The 23,689-nt window shown below is 25.6% G+C and overlaps 2 protein-coding genes across 5 annotated transcripts in view; both read right to left on the bottom strand.

The window, feature by feature from the left end:
- LOC122719027 (amphiphysin) overlaps nt 1-12,645 on the bottom strand; it is a 68,692-nt gene extending 56,047 nt beyond the window's left edge. For 2 of the 3 annotated variants that reach the window (XM_043944531.1, XM_043944528.1), the window contains exon 1: nt 12,454-12,643. In XM_043944531.1, coding sequence (XP_043800466.1) covers nt 12,454-12,522 — 69 coding nt within the window. In that variant the 5' untranslated portion in view covers nt 12,523-12,643. Of the gene's footprint in view, nt 1-12,453 lie in introns of all 3 variants that reach the window. The other variant, XM_043944530.1, reaches the window with a different exon arrangement.
- A 3,006-nt stretch (nt 12,646-15,651) lies between these two features.
- LOC122719094 (acidic leucine-rich nuclear phosphoprotein 32 family member A) lies at nt 15,652-23,458 on the bottom strand. Of its 2 annotated transcripts, none has more exons than XM_043944651.1 (8): nt 22,733-23,458; nt 17,938-18,081; nt 17,553-17,672; nt 17,352-17,464; nt 17,131-17,237; nt 16,976-17,052; nt 16,716-16,806; nt 15,652-16,521 (listed from the first exon to the last, which is right to left on the bottom strand). In XM_043944651.1, exons 1-8 carry the CDS (start codon nt 22,778-22,780, stop codon nt 16,460-16,462), a joined length of 762 nt encoding a protein of 253 aa, XP_043800586.1. In that variant the 5' UTR covers nt 22,781-23,458; the 3' UTR covers nt 15,652-16,459. The 2 variants fall into 2 exon arrangements, with proteins under 2 accessions (XP_043800586.1, XP_043800585.1); XM_043944650.1 differs by lacking the exon at nt 22,733-23,458 and adding an exon at nt 20,029-20,585.
- Nucleotides 23,459-23,689: the final 231 nt, after the last annotated feature.

Raw genomic sequence — 23,689 nt, 5'->3', positions numbered from 1 at the left:
TTTTGAATGTTGAACATTGTACCGGATATACGTAAGAATTTTTTATTCAGATTAATATTGTTTATCATATAACGTTATATTTATAAATCTTTGATAATATCTTTATTTATAAATGAATATTTTTAAATAATAATTTTCTCATAATAAATTTCCATTGTTAATAAATGAGAATTAAGAATTAAAAACGAGATGAATAATCATTTTTCAAGATAAAATTTTTTCAAACTAATTATATATATATTTTAATGATATTTTGTATGAGTATCCTAATTTCAGAATTTTATTTCCTTAAAACTTTACTAATTCATTTATTTCATTTTATTTTTAAAATATATTCAAAATGATTTTAATGTCAAGAGAATCGAGTTATACGATTTTTCTATTCGATGTAATTGTGATAATTATAAAACAATATTCATTCTCCAATATTATTAAATTTTGCCAAAGAATCCAGGATTTAATAAGAAAACACGCGCGCTTTTTTGAAAAGTGGTCTTAAATAAACATCGATAAAAAAAAATACGTCAAAGATCATCGAAACTGAATAGATCACTTATTAGATCACCAATAAAAAAAAATATTTTTTATACAACAATCTAACATTCAAACTCGTTTATCGAACGTCCGAACGAAGAAGCAAAAAAGAGAACAAAGTAAAAAAAAAAAAACTCCAATTCAACTCTCTCGCTTCAAATCCTCGTTTTTCTTCTCTGGAAACGTCTAAACTGGAAAACGATTTGACGCTGGGCAGCAGGTGATCTCGACCTGAATTTCCAATCTAATTGAACGAAACGAGGCGAGCGAAGATTACAATAGGGCGACGATGATTCGTCCCATTTCCGTTCCGCTGCGAATAAACCGAACACCGTCTACGTCCCCTTCCCTTTATCTTTCTCTCCTCCACGCTCGTCCACTCTTTTCTCCCTTACCGACCGGTGTATAGCGTATTTCCTGCCTTCGTCGACTTGTTGCATTTCGTATGCAATGGGTGTTGCACCGGTTGACAACGGCACTCCAAATCCTTTTGCCTTCGTGAAAGCTCCCGTTACAAGTACAAGGATAACAGACCGGTACCGGAGGATCCTGTTCCTTGGCCAACTTGGAACTAACCTGCATTTCCTTCTCGCGCAATGAGGTTGCGAGATTGTTTTACGGCGCGCCGCTTCGTTCGGGTCTTTAGCTGCACGGGACTATTTAACGAGCATTTAACGATAATTGAAAAGTTTTTGAATAATTTTATAGATGTAATTCTTAATTTTTAATGGATCAGTGTCAGTGCGAAGAATTGATTGATTATATTTCGTTAATTTTTTCCACGTTGTTTCTTTCTTCCTTCTTTGATAATTCTATTGGAAAATTTTAACAACATGTCGAGATTGTTGCGCGCAGATCTTCACGAATTCCATTTAATCTGCTTGTATTTCTTCGTGTTTGGATAAAACTATTTAATGGCGATTGAAAAGTTTTTGAAAGATTTAGAAATAATTGTTAACATTTATACAGGATGTTAATACATTCGTGAAATATTTTGGGAGAGCTTGTTTGGTAAATTATAAGTAGGCTGCGGATGTTTATTGCGTTTGTAGAAAATTTGACTGTATTAAAATAATGTGTACGTAATATACGAAAAATTTGAAATATTCAAAATGTGATGTTTCTTATGATATTTAAAAAAAAGATCTCTATTTAAGTTCCATATCTAATTTTATAAATCAAAATTTACATAAACATCCGCAGTCTAGGTATAAGCAATTTAAATTTATTTATAGAGTGGAATAACGATAGAGTAAAATGTTCTATCTTTGTCGTATCCTTGTCTCATTTTGTCTCCATCTCACTTGATTTAATGTAAATTTAAATTATTTAACGAATAAACTTCAATCAACTTTTGTGCTTAAGCAGTAATATTATTGGTAATAAAAAACGAGTCATAGATTTCTTTTTGTAAATTTCTCTTTCACATAAATAATTTCCCTTAGGAGATCGTGATCATTGAGAATTATTATTCCGAACATTTTATTCAATTCATTTTATAATCATTTTATAAATATACTTTAATTTGAGTCTTTGTTTGAATAATTTAATAAAATTAATAAAAATTATATATTAAATATTTATCAACATCATATTTTAATTTTACTTATTTTAAATTTGGTAGAATTTATTTTTTTACTTGTCCCCATGTTTACGAAATATATGCAACAAATTATGTCTGAAGAAAAAGAAAAATGAACGCAACAAATTATATCTACTTAAAGAAAAAGAAAAATGAAAGCTCTCTCTAAAATAAAGGTATTCATTGCCACTTACGCAATACTCCATTTATTTTTCTTGAGAAGCCTCGTTTAACAAGTGGATAAATATACACTACAAGTTTATTACGAGCAACAAAAAAAAAAAAAAAGAATAAACGAAACAAATCGATGAGAGTATATTAGTCGTTGCACCTGTTCCTCAATACGAAGGCAACATGGTGCACGGTATACAATTCTTGGCACGATTTCAACTCGATCTTTCTATCTTTTTTATACTTGCGTGAAAACGCCAGAATTGTTTCGCAACAGAGATAGAAAACATATCTTGCTCATATAATCTCACAGATAAAATTTTTAATAATAATCGCTTCTTTCTTTAACATTGTATCAAAACTAACACAAATACGAATTAAAAATTGGATTAACAAATAGATAATAATTTATTATATATTTTAAGTTATTCTCATTTTTCTTTCTTATAATTAACCAGAAAATTTTAATAACCAATTATTCAAAAGAATAATTTTCTTAAAAAAAAAAGAAAAAAACTTTACTTACTTGAACAATGATATTTACCTTACGAATTTAAAAATATTCGATAAAAAATTTATAAGAAACTATTATAAGCAAAACTGATAGTTTAGCTTGGAAATTATATCTCAGTGAAGATTCCCCTAATCGTTGGATTAAGAAAAAAAAATCAAGTTCGCGGTTTTTAATGGGTGGTTATACACTTGTCAGAAAGGCATTTACGAGGAAATTCAATGGAAGGGGAGGTAAAGTGTTACGTAACGTCTGTTCTCCATTTGCTAGCCGTTTCACGAATGCGCGATATCAGTGTGTTCTGCTCTTTCTCTCTCTCTCTCTCTCTCTCTCTCCACCGATGACCGCCTTTTCTGTCTTTTTACTCGGCCGGAAAGGACGATGGAATCGGCGCCGTTTATTAATATCTATAAGGTTCAACGTCATCCTCGTATCATCGAGCTCGTGTGACGTTTGTGCTGTAACGCATATAGCCCGCGGTGAATGATGTAAGAAGAAAACGTTGCCGCTTACGTACGAGATCGGCGTACGATTTGGCTCTAAACGTGGCGCGAACAAGAAGAAAAGAACGGAAAAAAGAAGGAGTTGAAATGTGCGCGGTAAAGCGAGAGAAAAAGACAAAAAAGATGCGCGCGGTTCAGTTGAAGAAACGCGAGAAAGAAGAGGTCTCTGCATTTATCGTTAGGCGTTCCGTATTTATACCCAGTTAACCAACTGTGTTGGACCCGAGCCAGCGTTTTTCCATTTTACCTCCCTTTGATTTGTCTAGCTGATGGAGAATCCTTCGAAGAATAAGGTCTCGGTTAGAAATATTTGTCGTTGAGGTAAATTGTTATGATTATATATGAGGTATATGTTGTGGTCAGATTGTTCCAAACGAAGTGACCGAATTCTTAACACTTAATAACTATCAATCATAACGTGCTTCTGAATATTTAGGAAATAGATAATAGAGATTATAATGATAATTAATTGAAATAAATAAATTGTAGAGCGAAAATATCTAATATCGTTCAGCAAAAGTTCTGTCAAAAAAATAATTGTCTAATATTTAATCGATCTCAAACTAAATTATTTGTACTTTATATAGAATAGATTAGAATTGTTAAAGTCCACACATTTTTAATTAGGATTCAAAAATAAATAATGGAAAAATTAAGATCCGAAAAAATATCTAATATAACCTATTGTTCTAAAATAATTTTTACACATATCTTTATTATTTATTATTATATAAATATTATGTAAAATTCCTAACATTTTTATTATTATTTAGAATTATATTTAAAATTTATATTATGAAAATACTATAGATAACATTTAACTATAGATAACATTAAGATTTTAAAATATTTTATTTTTTAAGAAAGTTTGGATTTACATGCTGGACAACAACAGTTTATTTTTTGAATTTGCACAAATTTTATGCCCTTGAAAAATCAATTATTGAAACCACAGATCGTACTAAAAGCATTTATATTGACAATTAATTTGCTCAAACACATTATTAAGAAAGTTTTAATAGATATAGAAGAAGAATTTCACAGAATTTATAGATTTACTTTTTCGAATGTAAAATTTTTCTTATTTACTTATTAATTATATGACACTAATTTCACCATTTTCTATGAATGCTTGAATATTAATTTTTAAACTTTTACATACGTACTCTTTAATAAAACACATGAATTAAAAATTACAATATAAAGATTATAAATACTCTGAAGAGTAAGAAAAAAAAAAAAATAAGTAATATAATTTATCCGCTAAAATACCGTTTTTCAAATATAACGAAAACGACGTCAATTAACTTGAATTTGTGCTTTCCTTCCCGTGATTTAAATTGGACAGCATTCAAAGATATTGAGAAAATTAAGAAAGAGTAAAAATATCTCTGAGGGAAAGTTACTAATACTATAATTTATTGCTTACAAGTGTTAACACAGATACAGAAATCGATAAATTTAAAATATAAAGATAAAATATTTATCGACATAAGATTTTCAAATTGGATATAAAATTATTCAAATTGAAATAAAAGTATTGTACAGTAATTTACTGCATAATAAAATATCTCGACAATTTATGAGATATACTTAATGAATATTATAGATAAGCATTATTTTAAATATTATAATATTAAATATTATGTAACATATAATTTAATAGCGATTATTATTGAATTGTTTCGTTCCTATAACAATAAGTAAATACTTTCTTTAATTCATTAATTTAATAATATCAATGAATCGAAAACTTAAATGTAATAGACTTTTATTATTTTATATGAAATAGAACAATAAGCTATTTAAATCGGATGAATTAAAATTTATTTCCAAACTTATTATTGTTATGAAATTAGATTTACATCATTTGATAATAATAACTTATAATATGTAATTTGTAAAATTTCACTAACAATGTTAAGAAATAAAAATAGATCTTATACAAATTATGTTAGAAATACAAGAAATTTCGAAATTTTATCGATTAATATATATTAACAATATATATTGATAATTTTTATACATATAATAATGTTTAGAACTTTAAAATATTGATAATATATTAATCATCTAAACTCTTCTTATATCATAGTGTACTCATCGTGTACAAAAATTCGTTTTCGCTATTTAAAATTTATATATAATCTCCTAAAATTTAGATAAAATAAAAAACATTGGAATAACTGCAAAGAAAACCATCAATATTCAAACATTTAATAAAATTTCAAGTTTTCTTCTTCACGAATTTTTTAAATAATAAAATTTTTCTATTTCTAAAAAAACAAAACAACTGGAAAAATTTATCATTCTGTCACAATTTATTTCAATTCTACGATACATTTCCTCTGTTTCCGTCGATTAATATTCGCTCAAAAATAATTAAGCACATTTTCAAAAAAGGATTAAAACGCTCTCATCATCGCTTAAAAATTAATTAAATGCACGTTTTCCTAAAAACGTTCCATCCTAAAACACAGTACATCGTCCGCCTTGCGGCTTACGTTTCACGGAAATTGGGATATAACCGCGAAGGGAGAGGCGCGGTATCTCTCGAAAGCTAGAAGCTCGTAGATATATTTGCCGACAGTCACGGAGCAAAAGCGTCCGGGACACGGAGACGAGAATAGTAACTGGTAGGCGAAGTTGACACGATAGAAATCGTAGCCTAGGGAGACTATGAGCATCGAGGACTTCCGTCTCCACACTTTCATGCGATTTTCTCGGTGCACGATCGGTTGAAACAAGCAGAATCATCGCACGGTGATACGGCTGTCCAAAGAAGAACGGCAAAACTGTTGAATAAAAGAACGAAGAAGACAGAGAAAGTTCGATGCAATCCATTATGTTTACTTTCACGATTCGAAATCACCTTCATCACTCTCCTTAATTTTTCTAACTGAAACTGCTTCTAGGAAAGATCTTAGACGATTAACTTGCTCGCAGATGTGAAAAGAAAAATATTTATTATTAATGAATTCGCGAAATAAAATTTATATGATAATTTTGGTGATTTTAAATTTTATTTATATTTATATCAATTTTGACGAATATTTGTTCGATTAAATAATAAATGTTGTGACCAATTATTCAAATATAGCATGTCTTAATTATTAACTAGTTGTTGCTAAGTGTCTAATAACGTTTTTGAAACGTTATGAATTTCTAATGCTTAACTGGATGACTTAATGTAGTTTTTAAAAGGTATTATTACAAATTTTATCATAAATTATGAAATTATCAATAGTTTTGAATATTCTTATCTTCCTCTTTTTTTTTTTTTTGATCGATTAGTACGAAATTTTCATACGAAATTAAACAATAGATTTCTCTTATTAAAGAAAGGTGTTAACAGTACAACAAGAAAAGAAAGTTTAATTTTACATCAAAATAAATCAATCCCGATTTGATACAAATGAATCACTTGGTAGTTATTTTATAAATATAGAATATAATAATATAATAAAATATAAATATAGAATAAAATTGTTTCGCTATTTTTCGAAATTAAATTCATTTAATTAAATATCTTTTGACAGTATATATTTAATCTCGATTTTCTCGACAATAAATGATAAAATTTTACTCTATTTTTTTTTGTTATTTTTACATATAGAATAATTACGTTTCCATAATTCATTGTATTAGAAAAATTTTCAAATTTAATTTTTTTAAAAATATTAAATATTTTTCTATATTTTCAATGTATTATTATTTTTTCCTCTCTAAGTTATCGATATTCTGTTCATCATATATGGAAAATATTAAAAAAATATTATCTATAAATTATCGAATGAATATAATTTTAGATCTTTGTATCAATTAATTATTTATAGTAAAATTTATTCAATTTGATACACGAGCTCGGCTAACATTATAAATAAGCTACTTTTTATCTTGAATTTTATTTCAGTAAAAATCTCTTTGAATGTTTACTCTAATCTGTACAGTGTTGTGCAAATCTTTTCAATAACTCATTATTCCACGTTTTCAAGGTATGATCAGAAAACAAAGTGTACAAAGTGTACAATACAATACAGAAAAATTTTGATATCATCTATAATACTTTCAGTTAGCGAAAAAAAAAAAAAAAACAATTTATTTTATATAAAATCCTTTATTTTACCAATGATATAAATCTAAAAGAATTACAAGATAGATCGGTATTTTAGATAATAAAATTATGTGAGAAATATCTTTTATTCTAGTAATCTTGAATAAAAAATGGAAATGACATTCAACTATAAATATTCAAATGATGACTCATGTATAACAAATGTAGAACAAAATTAAACTTGAAATAAAATACAACGAAATATCTAATATTTCATTAAATTTATTATTTTCTAATCTTTTTTTTTTGTAAAATTATGATACAATCCTGTGCGTTTTTTTTTATACAATAGAACTAATTGAGAAACAAATTTATGCAGATTAAAAATTAAACAATTTTTAAATATAAATGTTTATTATTGAGAAAAAAAATTTTTAAATTCCAGAAAATATGTTAAATACGCTAATTTAAAAATATGTAAATTCATCCTCTGATCAATCAATTATTTGAATAATCAAATAAAGAGAATTGTTGTAACATCAATGATATATATATAATTTTCGTACAATTCTGTACGTTTTAATTATTATCATTTAAGAAAAAAATCACAGCCCAAGATGCAAAAATCATCGTTTACTTATCCAAGAAAAAAGAAAATGTTAACGTAGAATAGAAACATCTCTAACAAATCATGGATTTATCCTCAAGAAATTTGAAAACACGTCATGTTTATGTATACGTGTGTTTTAGTACTGGACTCTGAAAAGTTAAGATTCAATCTAAGCAAAAAAAATATATTATTCAATAATAAATAATCTTATTTACATTCTTCTAATTTTTAATTAAGAAATAATTATCCAACAATAATTTAAAATTCATATAAAAGAAGAAAAACAATCAAGCACACGAATTTCACCAATTTACAGAGTGATCATACGACACTTTCATTTCTAAGCTCGATCACAGAGGAATACTTTCGGTTTCACCAGCAGTCAGGCAAATGCGAACGTAAATTCCGATATAAATGCACGATACCGCAGCTCGATACGCTGCAGTTATACGATACGAGAAAAGGCACGAGATCTTTTGCTATCTTAATGGTTTTTAGTTTCTCTAGTACATAGAAACACTGGCTTTCCTCGCCTCAAGTGATTTGGGGAATTTTTTCACGCGCGAATGTTTTTGCAGATCTTTACAATTGATTCGGTTTATATATATATATATATATTTTATCATATGAAAAAACATATAAGTCGCTCGAAATATCGAGATGATTAACATTATAATCTGTAGGAGTGAATTTTCTTAGATTATATATAAGTGCAAGTCATATTATAGATGATTTTAATCAAATATTTGGATAATTTGAAATTATTAAAATTCATATGTAAAAAGATATAACGAGAAGCTCACGGAACTTGCTCGAAGAGCTAGTCAAAAGTCTTAGAAGGGTTTCACGCAGAATACCTTGAAGAGCTACTTTAGAACCATTTGACAGCTCGTTATCTAAAAGCGGGAGATAACACATTTTCAAACCAGACATTTCATCAAACCTTTTTTTTTTTTTAGAATTCACTTAGAATTCCAATCCTCGACAATCTTTACGAAATTCTTGTAACGCAAGATTTACGAGGAGTTAAAATGTTACAAATTATTATAAATTTTTAATTATAATTGTTTAAATTTTTTAGGTCATGTCAATGTCACGTTACATTGGTACAACTCTCATTTCGAAAGTATGTCAAATTCAGTCTCGAATTAATAATTAACTTTCCTTTTGCAAAAATTGACTGCACTATATACTAACTAAATTGACCTATATAACTTCTTTTATTCATGATTAAAAAATTAAAAAAAATTTTTTTTTTTTTAATAAGGATTAGCAATGAAATTTCTGACTAATTTTTTTTTATACTGGATTTACATTAGCTAAGTTACACAATTTCAATCGTTTATTTCATCTAATTGAAATTTAATTTACATTGTAAAACAATTCGAGTTTGATCTATTTATTTGATCAAAAATTGCTTAATGCAAATGCATAATGTGGTTTTAAAAGGAATAATATTATATTTATTCAACAATTGTAATAGAACGTTAAATAATTTATATTTATAATTAATATAAAAAAAGATATATATAAGATATATATATTTATAATTAATATAAAAAAAGATATATATTAGATATATATAATTTTCAGATAAATATTTAAAGACATTAAATTATTAAATACACCTTAAACAATTGACAAAAATAATTCCCTTTTCTATTGTTAATAAAATCTTTTTATTTAAAATTTATTGTATTAATTAACAATTCATCATTAATCCATTTCAATTTCATTCCATATGTTAAAAAAATTAATCATGTTAATCATGTTTAATTGAATCAAAGATATTGCACCGTTCTTTTAATTATAGATATTCAAAGGCAGTCAGAAAATACATTGAGTACCATAGGTTTTTAAATTGTAAGTTTTCAATTGGATGTTTGATTTTATTTATTTTCTTCAATTTGAAACTATTCGTTCGTTTGGACGAGAGTGGTAACTCTAGCATAGCAATACCTTAGACCGGTTCTACCAGATAAGTCTGTATAACCACCATCAAGAAAGCAACTTGGAAACACCTACGAATTAAACGATCTTACGGTATATTGCACAGACTATCGTGTTTTCCTTTACTGAAAATCAAAATAGAAGAGAAATGTAGTTTCTTGTATTTTGAGAGAAAAATATCTTTGATTCTTTTACTTTTGTACTCTACGCGATGACTCATTTTTTTATGATTTTGAAATAAAATGAGAAATGTTGTTATTATTTTATTATAAATTTTGTTATATATTTTAACCCAATATAATGCTAATGAATAGATTGCAGATTTTTATGCAAAAAATATATATGTTCATATTTTATATATCTTAATAAATAAATATGTTTTTTTCGTATGATAGTTAAATAGTATAAAGAATCATATTTTGAATAAAAATATTACGTTTAAATAATAAAGACGAAAAAAAAAAATTCAATTATTACTGAACTACGGATGTTTATCATAAATTGAGATCTTCTTGATTATGAAAATGGAACTTAAATAAATATTGTTAAATATTGTTAAATAAATATTGTAATATGTTTCACCAATGAAATATATATATATATATATATATATATATATATATATTATAATATAATATATATTAATAATATATAATATAATAATATATATTATAATATATACTTTACTTTGAATGTTTTGTATCACATGTGTATTATATATATTTTTGTTCATTTAAAATTTCCATAAATGTATGAAAATCCGCAATCTAATTATTATTTTTTGTAATGTAAAATAATCATTTTCAGTCTGCAAATTAATATTTTTAGATGAATGATATTAATTTATCATTAAAAAAAATGTTATTGTATATTATAATGCAAATTATGATAATAAAATAATTATAATTATAAATATATAATAAAAAAAAATATAATAAATAATAAAATTATTAATATTTTGAAAAAATTCTATTTTGTTAATATCTTATATTGTTTAACATATATTTATCGTCAAACATGTCTATTTTAAATAATTTTAAATAATTTCAAATAATTTAAATTTAATATTTTAAATAATTTTCTACATATTAATTATATATTTAAACATATTTTAATTATATAAAAATTAATAATACTATAATTTATTTATTGTTGTTAAGTTATTGTAATTAATTTCAAAAATATTTTTAGGATATGGTATGAATTATTGATTCAAAATAATTAATCGTAGTGCGTTTAATAAAACTTGTACGAATATTGATAAACTTTCTTTAAATTTTAAATATAAAATATATATTTATAAAACTTAAATAAAAAATTTGAATGATAAAATTTGATAAAAATAATTATTACTATATTAAAAATAATTTTACATATTTAAAATTTCTATTGTTTGAATATATTTATAATTATCTTGATCATAATTGATACAAATTCGAAAATCGAAAAGTATGGTTTGAGTAACACATTCTAATTCATTAAAATTAGTACAAATGTCATATATTATAATATATTACGTAGTCAACTATTATGTAGGTAATACAAATATAAACGAAATGATGTGTCATTTTTTTTTCTCTTCAAAAGTAAAATATACATGCACCTGTTAAGCGCTATTACATAATAAAACATTGAAAAAAAAATCAAATTGCAGTGAATATGTATAAAAAAATTTAATGTATACACACACGCGCGCGCGCGCGCACACACACATACACACACATATATGTATGTATAATGAAGTATATATATCATAATCACATTAAATTATATGTCAATCAATTTTGTATAATTTTATGATTTGCATTGTAATTTACTATTAATATCCTAATAAATTGTTGCATTGATGTATAAAAAATAATTTAAGTTTAAACGAAAATTCTAAAGAAATTAAAATATTTTTTTGAGAAAATTACAATTTATTTTAAAGAAATTATATTTTAAAGAAATTAAATAGAATATAATAAATAGAAATCAAATATTTGACAGATAGTGAAAAATTCATACCACGTGATAATCTAGGGTTCACAATTATTTCATTTAGGGATATGCTAGTAACTAGCATTGAAGATACATCTCTATTTAATATATGCATTATTACACTGAACCAGGTCCAAGAGTTGCATAATTGTCATTTTAAATGAAACTTTGCTACACAAGTGATACATGTGTACCGCTTATATAAGTCATCTTTATAAAAGTAAAAAAAAAATCTAACGAATTACCGACTTATTCGCAAAATCGAATATGATCTCTTAGAACAGTTGTCAATAACAACTATTGTGATATGTCAAATTTTACCATTCATAATCTTATATGAAAAAAGCAAATTACCTGAAGGGTTATGAGACTATATATTAAGATATTTAAATGATAACATTTATTTATTGGATCATACAGAAATATAGAATATATAATTATAAGTGTAAAATTTAGATGATTTGTAAAAAAACAAATTCGTTCCGAACGTATGAACGACTGACATGCTTTTTGAAGAAACCTGTTACAAATATGTATATGTCTTTTCGTGGTACTTACCTTCTCTTTTGCTCTGCCTGCATGTTTTTGCACTGTCTTCGCAATCAATGCACCCTTACTTTCAGCCATTTTCTTCAAATTATTCGAAAGGCGATGACTTATAACTTCTCTCCGCAAAACACAATTTCAACTTCTAAGCTTAACCGACTCTCTTTCACAACGAATCACAACCAAAACGCACGAACGGAAGCGCGGAGAAACACTGAAGACTCGACACGAAACTGCGCGCCGAGGTTGGATTATCACTTTTACAAAGCAGTGCCTACTGGCAGCACTGTACACACTCGTAAATATTTTACCTATCGATATAGTAGAGTAAAGATGACAATAACAGTAAATAAATAAAAAAAAAAATAGATTATATTAAAATTCGCTTAAACTGATTTTGAAAAATTTTTTAAAATTCATAATTTAAAATAATTTTCAGTTATAATTAACATTTAAAGAAAAAGAAATTTCAAAACAATTTCTTTAATTTTTAAATCCATCTTTTAAACAAAATATTAAAAGATATAATTTAATTCATATATAGTTAAATATAATGTTGAGTATAAAAAATTCGTTATTTATTAACATAATTTCAATAAATATATGTATTCTATATGTATTCTTAGAATTACAAAATGATTTATAAAAAAAAATTGCAATATTTATATTTATTATTAAAATATTAATATATATATTTTATTTTTATTATTAAATGTAATTTATATAATCATATACATAATATAAAATAATAAAAATATACAATTAGTAAATATATAATTGGTATTTGTATAATCATCTTTCATTAATATATGATATAAATATTATAATTTGAACATGAACATGAAAACAAAAATTTATTTAAAATATCACGTGTTATAAAGAGATGTAAAATGAGATAATTATGAATTATCAAAAATCTTAACAATGCAAAGATCTTAATAATGCAAAGAGTAAAAAATTAGTAAACATAGTAATTTTATTATTTCTCCATTAATAAAAATAATTCAAAAATAATTTGAATACTAAAAAATAAACTATTTATTAACTAATATTATATGCCAATTTTGTATTAAATCAAATATATCATAGTAAAATAATTTATAAAAGATATTACATAAATAAGAAGATTAAACAAGAAATTATTAATATTACAATTTACAAATACGATTGAATAAAACAATGAGGTTTCAAAATATTATAATAATATAAGTATTGTAACATTAAAATATCTCAAATTTATTTTCATCTAAATAAATTAAACTATAAAATTTTATTGCATACTTATGTATTTTTGTTTTATTGTTAAATAAGTTTATATTTTTTTTATATTTTCAAATTATAATATTTATGAATAATGAAGTATGACTATATGAATAATTGTGCATATATTTGTGCAATTTTTTAAATATTTATTAAGTATATCAAATATATTGTTAATTAATATTATACACACACACCACACACACACACATATATATATATATATTATATATATATATACATGTATATGTATATTTCACATTTTTCATTTTTCTTTTTGCAAATTATTCTATATTTATAATATTTATAATTTCTACAAGAATATATATTTATTTATTGAAATTATGTTAATAAATGAAATTTTGTCTATATTTTTGTTGAAATTAATTACTGTACGAATACTTTTAATATTCACATAATCAAGTTACTTGATTATAATTCAATTGCTAATTATAAATATGAATTTTTAATGATTTAGATCATAAAACATTAGTTTGTATAAAACAAAATATAATTAATAGAATTTTTTAGTTTGTAGAATATTAAAAATTGTAATTAAAATCATGAATATAATAACTTCATATATATATGAATATTAAAAAGTGAAAAAAAAGGATAATAATATATATAATCACACATAATCCTTGATTTGTAAATGATTTTATTAATAAATTATTTTTTCTTATTTTGATGAGGATTGTTCGAAATAAACAAACGTTATGATAAAAATCCACTTTAACAACGGAACAGACAGACAATACAGAGATGTAATAGTTCTGATAATAGAAGGTGATAGATTCCCTTACATAAATGGTCTATCCAAAATTGCAATTGACAAAAGTGTATGTGTCGCGGGACGCGCGGAATGTTTAATTATTTATAATTTAATTTTTTAATTATTTATAATTTAACTTTTAATATGACATCCGCGCGAGCCGCAATTACAAATTGCAGATTGGAAATTTACAGATTGGACCTGTACATGTCATATACTCATTGTACCTAATATAAATTTGCTTTAGTCTTGGAAAAATTGGATAAGGCCATAACCAAACTGGCGACAAAGAGGCGCCAGATCCTCGACTCTACCATAATTTTTTTCTTATAAAACCGATCCTCTCTTGCACTCTCACTCGCTATTTCACTCCCATCCATTCTCACGATCACGTAGTTAATTGGTAGTCCGTCCAGTAACTATTTACCACAGTCTCACCATTAACTACATTGACTGATCCATCTTTTATTTTTGCGCCTATTTCTCGAGATTTTGTCTTTCCATTCTAATCTAAATTTTGCGTTTCTGACTTTTTTTTAAATATAATTCAAAAGTGCGAAAGCGCAAGTGTAAATATTTGTTTTTTCAAATCATAATTGTAATTTAATATTAATAATAATATTAATGATCATTATCCATTAACTTCGCACTTCAATCATCACGAGATGTGTCAGCGCTATGGTAACTTCAGAGACAGAAATTAAAGGTAATTATGATTTATAGCAATTTTGATTTTTTTTCTTTTTATTTAATATTATGTTCCAAATATTTAAACTTGTTGTTATGTATAAACGATACAAATGCAACAAGTAATTCTATTGTTATCGTATAAAATCGTACGATTTAGTGATATAAAAACATCTAACTGTTATAGATGAATATTTATAATTTGGTACAGGAAAATATTACAATAATTTTACTAATCAAATGAATTTGTTATATTATAGAGCATAACACATAAAATATGGAATGCCCAAAAGTAAATAACAGTAATCTTAACAGCCATGTTATGCATGGCATATTGCCATTATACACATAAACATTTGGAACTTAAAATTTATAAAAAATTACAAAAAGTACCACAATATCAATTGTGTATTCTTATATTATTTCGCAGTTTCGTTCAAGATTTCTTGAAATATTAAAACTTTTTAACTTATATCAAAATAATGAAATTGAAAATACTAAAATACTTTTTATGTGTTAAACTGATTTGTTTTTTTTTTTTTTTTTCATATCAATTATACATTTCAAATATTATTATTCTAACAAACGAAACTTCTTTTATTTTTTCATTCTTATGATGTAAATTCCTATCTTAATACATCTTTCATAGATATAAGCTCAATATATGAGCAACATATATTTATCTCTTTATTTTCTGTCCCAAAAATCACAGAGGCATAATGCACCTCAATGTATGGTGTAAACCTGTACAAAAGTTGTTCCTCATTTACTCTATACTTATTCATGGTACAATAATAATGTATTTAAAATGTAACTTATGTAACCTTAGTACTGATTAACGATGACTGCATTCCAGCGTGACCAGCCTTTGGCCGACTGGAGCTAACAGACAAATATGCTCCTTCAAGTGTAAAACTTCACTGTTGCTTTTTTCCGAGTCTTTCAATATCTGATCTTTCACCCACTATGCAACACCACTAATATTCTAACTATATACTCTATATAAAATATCGTTAGTATAACTAAAACGCGCTGTGTCCAGCTGGAATGCAGTCCTATTTTATGCCATCATTATCCTCTTTTTCATTTTCATTCACATTCCTCTTCAATGGTATTTTTTTGTTATCCCACAGACAATTTGTCAGTCAATGATTTAATGATATATTCACACCACTAACTGTAGTCTGTCATTGGTCGGTCAATTAATTTGATTCCCAGATGGTCACATCTCAATTATTATTATTTATATGAATTTTACACTCATTCAACAGTATCAGAAGCCTGCTCTTTATGGTTCTAATTCCCTGAATCTCCACCGTCTTCATGTTTTCTCTTCTTACCTCTAGCGGGAGACGATTCTATAAAAGGCAATAGAACTATATAATAAAATCGATAGTATTACGATTCTTTTGATTCTTAATTAATTAATCTGATCTTTTTTATAAATAACATTAGAAATTATGTTTTAAAATAAAAAAATATAGTTATATAAAATATTTTTTAGATCACAATAGATATATTTTAATTCAAACATATTTATAAATTTATTTACCTTCTTCTTCATCTTGTTCATCATCTTCATTATCATCGTCATCCTCTTCTTCTTCTTCATCACAAAGAAAATCATCTTCATCACTTTCATCCTGTTATATGAATTAAATAAATACAAATTCATGAAATTTATAATATAATAAATAATTTAATAATTAATAAATAATTTATTAAATGTGAACAATACTATTATTTTTAATATTACAATAATATAATTATTTTTAATATCGTTATAATAAAATTTATAACATGATGACTTACTTCAAGACCATCTTTGTATACAGCTTCTAATCCTACACCACCATCATCAAAATCTTCTTCATCCTCTTCATCTGAAACTAAAAATTTTATATTTATAGTTAAAAATGTATCATTTTATTTTGATAAATATTTTTAATTGTGAATTTCTAACTAACCTTCCTCACTATCTTCTTCATTGGCATCACCATCTCCATCTTCATTTCCATTTACTTCATCATCTTCCCCTTCACTATCATCTACTTCACAATCATCTGTGTCAAATCTGTTGTATATATAACAAAATATTTAAAAATTTATATTTTAATATATACAAAATATAGAAAAATATTAATGAATTAAATAAATGAAACATATACATTTCTTTTAAATTACATACCCATCAAGACATCGAAGACTGGGAATAAGGCTAAAAACTTTCTCTCTATAATTGTCCAAGTTTGTCACTTCATTGTTAAAAAGATCAAGATTTTTCAAATTCTTAAACTCTTTCTACAAAAAAATTATTAATACTTAACTTACATTTAACACTTAAAACAAAAATATACATATAATATATATTAAAAATAATAGAACTTACTAAAGGTTGAAGTGTATCAAGATCTTTGATCTTGTTTCCACTAAGATTAAGATGAGTTAATTTGGGACTTGATTGAAGAAGATTTAAACCTCCAGAAATTCTGTTGTCGCTAAGTTCCAACTATGCAAAATAATAAGAATAGTTTAACATTATTTTAATGAGTCTTTTATAAAATTTTATATTGCATTCATAAAATATTAAAATATAAACTAAAATATTATATAGTAATAATTAAATAGTAATTAAAATAGTAATTAAATAGTATATATTTAAGTATTATATATATAATATATAATATATATACAATATAATATATAATAATCAAAAAATAATTACACAAAATATATTTCATATTTTTTTAAATTTTATTGATATATTTGTTTACCTTTTTAAGACTTGATAGTCTTGGAAAGCCTTTTAGACTGGTAAGACCCACATTAATGAGACTTAGTGATTCTAATGCAACAAATTCATCTGTTAGACCAACTATATGTGTACTTCTGCAATTGTCAAGAACAAGTTCTTTGATCTGAAAAAATAATAATTTTTATATAAACAACAATTAAATTTTTTTTCTAATATTTTTAATATTCTAATTTTTAATTTTAAAATAATTACACATTTTATAAAAATAATAAATCACATTTTATTCAATTATACAAAATAGATAAAAACTACTTTCATTTATTAAAACCAAACATAAGTAATCATGTTTTACAATAAATATAATTTTATATACAATATTAGAAATAAAAGTACATAAAAATAAAATTTAAAAACCAAAATTAAAATCTTTTTTAATTAAAAATAATCAATTTCTAAATATATTGTTTCTGCATTAATTATTTAAATTTTAATGATTTGAATAAAGATTTTCGAAAATCATGAAACATTTTGATTAAAAGAATTATTTGTGAATAATACTATTGCATTTTTAATTATATAAGCTGACTACAATAAAGATGTGAATGAAAACTTAGTGATATAGGTGAAAAAGGTGATAATAATCGCTAAAATTCAAACGAACGATAAGCTTTCGCGGGAGATGGGCTATTTTATTGATCGGAGAAAGAGAAAGGTGAGAGAGAGGGGAGATAGAAAGGAGACAGGAGAAACAGGGGAGAGAAGTGTGAAGGGGTGTTCGGGATACAGGGGTGATGGTAGTAGAGTGCACGACGCGTCTTGTTTAGCGGCATCAGAAAAGCCGGCAAGCGATAAGTACTGACTGTGGCACGCGACAGAAGCGAATCCGAGCAGTCTCAAGTTCTAATGTTATCGAAATTCATTTTATCTCAACTTATCATAAGTTAAAATGAATTTCTATACAATTCATTTTGTTTGAAATTAAATATTATTTGAAATCAAATATTAAAAATATAATTACGCTATATTATTTACTTTTTTAATGATTTGAAAAAATTTTACATAATAAATTAAAAAATTAATTTGTTAATTGCTATTTCATAAAATTTTGATTTAAGCCGAATAAATTGATGCGTAGCAAATTTTAGTGGCGACAAACCGCTTTCACACGAAGCCTCGAAGTCGTCACATGTCCTTATCTTAGATTCACTGCCCGACATTCCGACCGGCCGGCTGATTGGTTGCGTCGTGCGTTGCACTGATCGTAGTGGAAGCGTTTATGAGAAGTTGCCGTGGCTTATAGGAGCGGATCAATGACAACTACAAGTTAACTGATAATAAGAGATGGATAGAAGGAAATATTTCACTTAAATTTAACATTAAATAAATGAAAATAAAAAATCTACTTTTATTATATATGCATTTTATAGAATAGGTATAACAGATTCGTATAGATATAATATTCATAATAGATATATAAATTGAAATGAGATAAAGATAATTTAGAAATAAAAAAAATAATTTAGAAATAAATATTTTTTCAAAATAGAATTTAAAAAATTATTCTATATAATAAATATTTTATATTAATATTAGATTAATAAATAATTATATTATATTAATAAATAAATAATATTATAATATTAAATAAAATTATATATTTTTATATAATAATAATTTACTATTTATTTTTTTAACATATCTATTTAAAATTATTAATAAAAAATATTTAATAATATTAATTTTAATATTTAAAAATATATTTAAATAATATTTAAAAATAATATATAAAAAATATTTTCAATTTTAAAATAATAATAATAAGATAATATAATATAATTTTTCATATTAATAAAACATGCTACTGTATAATATTGTAGCTTTATATACAATAGTTTATGAAGTAGTAGCTACGGCACTGCTGAATGAACTGCATCGCAACGCCGGTGGTTTACGTGATGCAAACGCCCACGCATATATATTTTATATTAATGTATCAAAAGAATCTAAATGATAGTGTTGAATGTGATTCAATTAAAATAATAAAATTCATTATATAAGATAAAAATGTGAAAAATGATTATTTTGATTTTCTTATTGCTTCGAAACGTACGCGTGTCAGTTGGTGACAGAGTGGACTCGTCCAAGATGGCTGCACAGTGATCAGTAACACGCCATAAGACACAGTCATAGATTAGATATATGAGAAATCTTATGATCAATTCAGCATCAATTATATACATTATAATGAGCGAAAATAACTTTAGAACATAAGCTATCCTAAAAGATGTAGCGAAATTTAATTGTCAATAAGAATACACCCGCGCGCACCGGAAAACAATGGCGACGTTCACTCGCACGCGCATCTCATGGCAGCACCTCATGGTACACACAACTCTTCCCGCTGGTAGTCGATTTACATAATATACTTATGCTATTTGTGAAAAAAATATTTAAACCATATAAAATATAAGTTGAAAAAAAATATCACAACATTAATTATTACACACGAGCACAATTATATTTTTACGTATGCTAAGATCTATATTAAGACGTAAAAGAATGTTTATCATTAAATGATTTCTAGCATAAAATAAGAATAATAATTTGTTGCTTTTTTATATCAAATTGTACATAATAAGCATATCTTTTAATTTTTACACAATAATTTATAAATAGAAAGAGAATTAAATTTTGTAATTATATTTAAATATTGTATCATATGTCACTTAATTACAATGTTTTCATAAAAATAATAAATCAATTTATATGTATATGTAACAAAGAAATGAAATACGAGATAAAATTACGATCTTCAGATCTTATTGTCCCATAAATTCTTTCAAGTTCAAGTTTTCATTTGACCTTGATGGATTTAACGTTCTTAGAATACCGAAAATCGCGGTCAAAGGACTGTTAACTTCTGACATAATACTTTATATGTAAGCAACTGTAACTTGTCAGCAGATGTATATGAGATTGCATATGTTTCAAAACTTGTTCGAAAGGGGCACCATCTTGTCAAAGCCTTTTTGTACTTCGTTATTGCGTTGTACATAAAATCAACGAAAAACAATGAGAAAAATATTTTAATAGCTATATGTATTTAAAATGAAGTCTTCTTATAAATGAAAACACCTTGTAGACAATCTGTTAAGATGTGGTTGCTCCTGTTAATAGGAACACACATACGATGCACGGTAGTTTAAAAAGAGGGACTCCTAGAGACAGCCACGCCACGCTATAATTTGATCACACGACTTGCGTATAACACGGCATTTAAATGAGAAATGATTATGTTTGAAATTATTTGATTCTCAAAAAAATTTAATTTTTATAATTTTTAATTAATATAGCGAATACAAATATTAGTACTAAAACTTTTTGAAATATTATTTTTATATATTTCTAAAAATATCTTTATAATGAATCTTTTATAAACTTACTATATTTTATAATATATTATACTATATATTATAAAATTACTATATATTAAAAATATTTATATTAAAAAATGTTCTGTTTAATTCTTTTTTATATTTTGAAAAATGATTTTTATATAATATTACATTAAAATTTTTCTATAAAATTAATATAAAAAGTTACTAATTTATTAATTTATTAAAAATTTATTAAAAAAATCTTTTTACTTGACTGTTTTCCTTTAATTATTTCAATTTAAAGAAAAAAATTTAAGCAATATAAGTAATATATAAATTTGCATAAAAGTTTATTATGAAATAATTTAGAGATTTAGAAAAAGTTTAGTAATTATTAGTATTGTAAATTATATTATAAAAATAAAAATGAATTTACAACATATTTAAATATTTAATATTTATAAATATAATAATAATAAATAATATTTATATAAATTTATATAATTTATATAATATTATATAAATATATTATTTCACTAATTCATTAAATTGATTGAAATTCGTACAGAAAAAATCAGCCATTACAAAGAGTAATATCTCCATTGATTAAACATGTTTTACTTTCTATGCCAACGACGCTGATTCTACGATGTATTACATCACAAATCAGCAAGATGTAGTATATATAATACTATATATTTTGTAGTAAATGAAATAATTCAAGTTCAAATGTATTTAACTGTGGGTTGTATGGTGTTTTCTCTATAAACGTAATAACATCTGCGGCGCGATAAGGGACACTTTGTAATTCAGTAGAAAGCTTCATATGCTAGAAAAACTTAGGAAAACTTGATAAACGATTGGTTGATCAACTATTCGTTGAATTCAGTCAACCAATCGGATCTCGAGTTTCTTAGTTTTCCAGCTAATAGGATACAACTGGCCTGGCAATGTTCTTAACTGGATCGGTTTCTTCGAGTTTTCCGCCGATCTGGTAAGAAAACACACACGATAACAGAGTACAAATTCTAAATAATAAAAAGAAAATAAAAAGGGAAACAATAGAAAAAAATGCGTCATGTCGAGACGAAGTAATGAAAAATCAAGGAGACAGGCCATTTAAGCGAACCACGCCATGCCTGTTACTCTTGTGGCAATCATAGCATCTCGTGTCGGCATCGAGAACACGTCTTCTTGTCCGATAAATCGTCGAAGCCACGCGGTCGCCGTCAAGAAATCCGAGTTCTCGTGCGTCTTCGAGTAGCCAGTGGCGTGCCGCAGAGCGAGTGCGTGGTGTCGGTGTCGCGCGAGGGAACACGATTCTCTCTACACTCGCTCTCAAACCTGCACACGATAGAACACCAAGCACGCAACAACCCGCGGTATCGTCTCGTGTCGAGCAAAGCAATATAATAAAATAAATGGGGTTCGGCTTACTTCACCGGGGTTTCTTCCCCGTTTTTCGAGTTCTATCCGCTTCTCCATGGCCGGCAGACCCGTTCGTAGCTCTGTACACAGATCACTACACCTTCCTGCGTCGCAACAACTAGTCGCAACCTTGCTTTCAAACCCGGAATATGACGGACGGACCACGGTCGGTCACTAGTCGGACAGAGCCACCACCGTACCGAGGAGCCAACCCAACGGCGGTTCGATTCTGGCCTAGGCCCTATGCTCTCTACACTCGACTCACCGGACTGGCGGAGCCCCCACACAATAACAACCCACGAGGCGGGAAACGAAACACATGTCTGGCACTACTTTCGAAGCGACCAATCCTGTTCTTTTGTTCGCTCGCGGTACCGATCGACTTGACATCTTACGGTCTTTTAGACAACTTTAATTTAACGCGCCTAAATTCATTTCCTTTATATAGCTGATTAGAATGATAGATTTTTCGTTTATACAATGATCGAGCACTTTTATAGTTAATACTTAAATATTTTATTACGATCAATCCAAATATTAATTTTATGAAAAAATATTTCAAGACTTTCGTTTTTTTTTATTAATGATGAAAGAATTTAGTAGTTTGCACCCGTTACCGCAATCATTTTGAAGCTTCCGGCGCTCGTGTTAGACTATGAAATTTCTTATGCTTACTTTATTTTATATAACATTACCTAAGAAAATCCGTCGTAATTTTATGAGTAACTGACAATTTGACATAAAAATGAAGCAATACTCTTTACTCTAGTATTTGATCATATTAAACAATTGCATATGCGAGGTATCGAAATTGATATCGAAATTCAAATATCGATAAAAAGAAATAATTTGAAGTATATTTCATACTTTTTATCATTTAATTACTAATTATTATTACTTAATATTTTAATTACATATTTTTTAAAATAACAAAATTAAAATATTTAATTATAATATATGGTATTA

Source organism: Apis laboriosa, unplaced genomic scaffold, assembly GCF_014066325.1.
Source record: "Apis laboriosa isolate Shangri-la unplaced genomic scaffold, ASM1406632v1 scaffold69_cov144, whole genome shotgun sequence".
Classification (NCBI taxonomy): domain Eukaryota; kingdom Metazoa; phylum Arthropoda; class Insecta; order Hymenoptera; family Apidae; genus Apis; species Apis laboriosa.
The sequence above is the reverse complement of the archived record's forward strand: the minus strand, read 5'-3'. Positions and strand labels throughout refer to the sequence as shown.